At 38.9% G+C, this 5,884-nt stretch overlaps 1 protein-coding gene across 1 annotated transcript; it reads right to left on the bottom strand.

Moving 5' to 3' along the window:
* Positions 1-655: 655 nt before the first annotated feature.
* LOC139841834 (uncharacterized) lies at positions 656-3,910 on the bottom strand. The gene is made up of 3 exons (XM_071832028.1): positions 2,830-3,910; positions 2,376-2,593; positions 656-1,567 (listed from the first exon to the last, which is right to left on the bottom strand). The coding sequence occupies exons 1-3, from the start codon at positions 3,908-3,910 to the stop codon at positions 656-658; spliced, it is 2,211 nt and encodes a 736-aa protein (XP_071688129.1).
* Positions 3,911-5,884: the final 1,974 nt, after the last annotated feature.

Genomic DNA, 5,884 nt, shown 5'->3' with positions numbered 1-5,884 from the left:
TGGAGCGTCGTGTGTCAGGACATTCTCCCCAATCAGCATCGGTATAAGAAACCAGAGAGTGAGTGGCCGACTTGGAGAGATGCATACCGAATGATATGGTACCCTGTATGTATCAGATGATGCGTTTGAGAGCATTCATGTGACATTCTTTTGGATCATGCATGTGTTGACAAACTTGTTGCACATCGTATGAAATATCAGGTCGCGTGAAGGTGAGATATTGTAAAGCCCCGACTAAACTACGAAATAAAGTAGGTTTCGAATACGACTTGTCCCCTGAATTACTAAGCTTGCTATTTGTATCGACTGGAGTTTTGACCAGATTTCATCCAACTAGGTCAGCTCGCTGAATAATCTCATGAGCATACTTGGTTTGATTAAAAAACATTCCATTCTTGGTGCGTGTTACATGTATACCTAAGAAGTAGCTTAAATCCCCCAGATTTTTCATGGCAAATTCCTTGTCGAGTAATCCCATAATATGTTGACGAAGGGTTGATGAGGAGGTAACCAAAATGATATCATCCACGTAGAGAAGAAGGTAGGCGGTGTCATTACCTTGTTGATAAATAAACAACGAGTTATTCGAGAGACTATGAGATAAACCCATGGTAGAAACGAACGTAGCAAAACGATGATACCAAGCACGAGGAGCTTATTTTAAACCATATAGAGATCGCTTTAAAAGGCACACGTGATCGGGTTGGTGTTGATCCCGAAAACCATAAGGTTGATGCATGTAAACTGTCTCATTAAGTTTCCCGTGGAGAAATGCATTTTTAACGTCTAGTTGATTAATTGCCCACGACCTTGACAATGTAATCGATAGAACAATGCGAATAGTAGCGGGTTTGACAACGGGACTAAAAGTATCATTACAATCAACACCAACAGTTTGTGTACGACCATCACCCACTAATCGAGCTTTGTAGCGTTTTAGAGATCCATCGGATTTAAATTTATGCCTAAAAATGCACATGCTACGTATAATCTTCATGTCATTAGTTCGTGGTATAAGAACCCAAGTCTTATTTTCCATAAGTGCTTGATATTCATCGGTCATGGCCTTATTCCAATTTTGGTTCGAGATGGCTTCTTTGGGTGTGGTTGGAAGAGGAGAAAGAGTAGACGAAACCGAGAGATTGAATTGAGTTTTTGGTTTGAAGGTGCCAACCATGCTTCGAGTAGTCATAGTGCGTGTGGGAGGGAGAGTAGTCGTGGGTGTTGGAGTAGAATTAGGAGTTGGAGATTGATGTATAGGAGGTGAAGGTATGGATAAGAGAGTTGTATCAACATCAGTAGGTGAGGAACGAATAGGTGAAGGTGAAGTAGTTGGGCTCGGTATATTATGTGGCGAAATTGGGCCAGATTGAGGCAGTTCAGTTTGAGGGCTGGTAGGCGTAGTTGGGCCAGATGGAGGCGACCCAGTGGATTGTGGAGCGATTGGTCTAGGAATAATATTTAGTGGATCAGAGGGCGTAGTGGACTGAACCGATCTAGTTATCGGGCTGGTAGGAGTTGGTGGCCCAGATGTTGTATGTAAAAAGGTGGGATGTATGTTTGTATCCTGAAAAGAATACGTAGAAGGTGATGGAGTATGAAGTTTGGCAAAAGGAAATTGAGTTTCATCAAAAATCACATGACGAGATAAAAAGAATTTTTTAGAGTGAATGTCGAAACACTTATATCCACGATGATTTTGTGGATAGCCAAGGAATACACAAGGAGTGGAACATGTTTGGAGTTTATTTATGGTGGTAGAGGGAAAAAAGGGATATCATAGACAACCGAAGATACGGAGATGATCGTAGGATGGATTGCGAGAATATAAAATATGTGTTGGAGATTGGTTTTGTAAGATTCGAGAGGGAAGTATATTGAGTATGTAAGTAGCCATTTGGAGTACGTGAGGCCAAAAAGAGGGTGGGATAGATGCATGGGAAAGTAATGTACGAATGATATTGTTTATTGCTCGTATTTTAAGTTCAGATTTACCATTTTGAGGTGCAGTATGCGGGCACGAAAACCGAGAATCCATACCATTATTTGCACAAAATTGAAAAAAAAGATTTATTTTTGTATTCAGTGCCATTGTCGCATTGAAAAGTTTTGATGGACTTTCCAAATTGTGTTTTAATGTAATTGCTAAAGGTAAGGAATATAGAGTAAACGTCTGACTTGTTTCCAATGGGATAAGTCCATAAATAGTTGGTATAATCATCAAGAAATAAGACATAATAGCGATGCCCAGAAGTGTTTAAAATAGGTGAAGTCCATAGATCACTATGAATGATATCAAATGGTAACAAAGTAGACGAACGAGAAGAAGTAAAAGGTTACTTAATATGTTTACCAAATACACATGATTCACAAACAGTAGAAGACATAGGTTTATTAAATTGAATATAGTTTTTATTCTTAAGAGAACGTAAAATATCATTGCTTGGATGTCCAAGACGATGATGCCATATATTAGAAGATAAAGCAATAAATGTTGATGGAGATTTCTTTATTTGGTGTAGCATGGAAGCGGTGAGAGGGTAGAGATCGCCCGTGCTGTTACATCTGAGAATTGGGTTGCCTTCGGAATTTCCTTCACAGTAAAACCAAAAGGATCAAATTCAACGGAAAGTTGATTGTCAATTGATAAACGACGAACATAAATAAGATTTTTAATAATATTAGGAACATGAAGAATGTTGCGTAAATGTAAAGAGTGAGAGGGAAATGGAAGGTGAGTATGACCGAACCCTTTAATTGGAATAGTTTGGCCGTTTCTGACAAATACATGTTTAGAAACAGACAAAGGAAAATATGATTTTAGATTACCTGAGGTGGATGCCATATGAGAAGATGCTCCAGTATCCATGTACCATGTATCCTCGGGGGAGTGGAGGGTCATGGTATGTAGTGCATTTTCAATGTCAGTAGGATAAGAAGCTTCTGAAGTAACCGAGTGGGTCTGATTTTGACGTGGGCCTAATACACGTGTCTGATTAGAATTGGGCCTAACCCAATTATTAGTGGGATACGGGCATGGAGGATAGGCCCAAGGGTTGTTTTTCCAAGCCCAGGGTGGTTGATTCATCCAGTTAGAACCACTGGTTTGATTGAAGTGTCGACCTCTTCCCCGATTACCTTGCCGACCTCGAGAGTTTCCACGATTACCACCACCACGACCCCGATTGGAGTTTCGATACTGATAATTAGCCTGAGAAGAGGGTCTGGGTGACGGTGAATTGGTGGATGTGGTGATTAGAGCGGCATCCGTAGGTGTAGATGGTGGTAGGGTTTGCTTCTGTTTGCGAGTTTCCTCCATTAATAGCATGGAACAAGCTTGGTAAAACGAAGGCAAAGGGGTGATGTAAGACAATTGGGAACCAATTGTGTCGAAGTTATCATTCAAGCCTGCTATCAATTGAAGAACCATCTTTTGATTGAAGACTTTATCTCCAACATTCCCTAGTTGATCGGCGATCGATTTGAGCTCTTGACAATATGCAGGAGAAATTATCAAGCTTGAGGTTAGTAAATTGCCTATGAAGATAAAGAGCTCTAGTATTTTTATTATCTTGAAATAAATCTTCAATTCGCTTCCATTTTTTGCAGCAGTCGAATCTGCCTCGAAGATGTTTTCGAGGAGATCAATGGAGATTGTTCCAAAGATCCAGTTGAGCACCACTGCATCTAAACGAGACCAAGAAATAGAGGAATTGGTCGATGAATCAGTGGTAACAGAGGAGTCTGCAGATGTTGGAACGATGTGTTCTATCACATCATAAGCCCTGCAGGTGATTTTAAATAATTCGGACAAGGAGGAGTATTTGGCCTTGTCCATTTCAAGGGTAATAGGGATATGATTCTTGATATTTGAGACTGTAAATGCAGGGTGGAACTTATTTTCTGACATAATGAAGAAGGATAATGGTCATCGGCTGAAGAAGAAAAGAAGAAGAGAATAGAGATTAAAGGCCTGATACCATATAAGTGTTCAATGTTTTCGTGTCCGTTCATTCACAAATCAAACGATATATATAATGTACAAGAATCCCTATTCTCTATGAATGATTGCCTAAATCATTCTATCTATGGTAAAGATTGCCATGCCTCTAATTACAAAGATTGTACAGCCTATATCATAAATATATACGTGTATGTATGGTTGACTTTGTGATGCGCTGATATACATCTAATAGTAAAATAACACAAAACACGTGACTTGCAATCTCCTTCCCTTGTACTCCATATTTATTTATCAGCTGCACTTAACCTTGTACCAAGGGAGAAAATCTTACATCTAATTTGAAATTATACGCTCACGATTCCATCCCAAAATAGGCATCGTAGTTTCAATTGAATTACAAGTTAGGTGCCGATCTTTACAGATCATCACTTTAGTGAATTCTTCTTATAATGGGATCAATCTTTTTCAAAAAATAATTCGAAATATAAGATGAGTCGAAATGCAAGTCCTTTGTTAATGAACGTCCAAATATCCCGTCAAAAAGGTGAAGACGAACAATTGACCAGTTCTGTTGGTGATTTGACACTAATTCATGGTTTCTTTCACATTCTTGTTATCTGCAGTTGTAAAGAATGAACCCAGCCTTTCGTGTGGAACGATGGATGGATAATCTTTCTTAACTAGTTCATGTTATGTTTGAAAGAATTTCAGTATCCACCATCCACAAACAAGTAATCCATCTGTTGTACGACTACTTTAATGCGAAAAGTCAAGGTGAGCTCAATCATCAAGCCCACGTGATAGCCTACCTGAAGGCGATATGACATTCATTGTATCATTATGATCTGCCTAAAGGCGATGCGATCTTTCTGGAGGCATAGAGATCTGCCTGTAGGCGTCGAGATCAACCCGTACGCGTTGAGATCAGCCCCGAATTATTGTGATCAGCCCGAAGGCGTCGAGATCAACCCAAAGGCATCGAGATCAGCCCGAAGGCTTTGTAATCAGCCCGAAGGCTTTGTAATCAGCCCGAAGGCGTCAAGATATCAAGTTCAAAATCGAGTTCGTGAACGTAATCGCATGATTAACGTTGGGGCTTTCTTATTGCCGTAGATGGGATATATGATTTTTGCAAGATATTCATTACCTTAACAATCAATTACTTTGGCCCCTAGCCGATTAATTGCAACGGCACAAAAGTTGAAAGCAAATAGCAACAGTCACTTATCAAAGTTAATTGTTTATGAACCACAGTAGTTGGTGACAAAATTAATTGTTATTGCATTGTATCATCCTATCCCATATATATTGTAGCACGATTATTCGATGGGTAAGGTACAAAAATAGATTCTTAGCATCCATGTTCAAAACATCAAATTCTCCTGTTTCAAGATGATACAGTTTTTCACTTAACCATTCGTCATCCCATACTTACGTGGGTACAAATAGTTCGAGGTTACGAAAACATCGTGATAACAGTGATCATTAGATCAACCATTCGATAAAATTAACTGCGAGGATTTCTATCAATTCCAATTTGCTAAAGTCCCAGCGATTTACATATTTTTACATATATCAAAAGACTTCATAAAAGTCGTGTAATAATCGGGTTCATCAAAATCGGGTCAAAAAGTCCCAGCAATATGCTTACGTGTAGAAAAATACTTTATATAAGTATGCGTTCATGCAGTTAAATGGCCGCTTATCAACTTGTTAACCCGAGATATAGATCCGTTGTACAAATTCATGTGTAATAATCAGAAACAAAAATATAAACTGAAGGTTGATCTAAAATCTAGAAAAGTTGTTTATATGCATAGCTTCGTATGAGAAGAAGACAAAAAGTAAAAAATCGTCAACTTGTTTTTTGCGTAGGGTTTTGACAGCCGTTTTTATCAAAAACGTAGCCTGACCACCATA

Source organism: Rutidosis leptorrhynchoides, chromosome 4, assembly GCF_046630445.1.
Source record: "Rutidosis leptorrhynchoides isolate AG116_Rl617_1_P2 chromosome 4, CSIRO_AGI_Rlap_v1, whole genome shotgun sequence".
Lineage (NCBI taxonomy): Eukaryota > Viridiplantae > Streptophyta > Magnoliopsida > Asterales > Asteraceae > Rutidosis > Rutidosis leptorrhynchoides.
Note: the sequence above shows the minus strand (reverse complement) of the source record. Positions and strands in the feature narration are given on the sequence as shown.

Excerpts from the sequence above, each read along its gene's own strand:
- LOC139841834 (XM_071832028.1), bottom strand. The coding sequence starts at position 3,910 with ATGTCAGAAAATAAGTTCCACCCTGCATTTACAGTCTCAAATATCAAG. Across the intron at positions 2,594-2,829 it reads TCATATGGCATCCACCTCAG|GAAATTCCGAAGGCAACCCA; the intron begins GTAATCTAAAAT and ends TTTACTGTGAAG. Across the intron at positions 1,568-2,375 it reads ATAAACCTATGTCTTCTACT|GATACAAACATACATCCCAC; the intron begins GTTTGTGAATCA and ends TATTCTTTTCAG.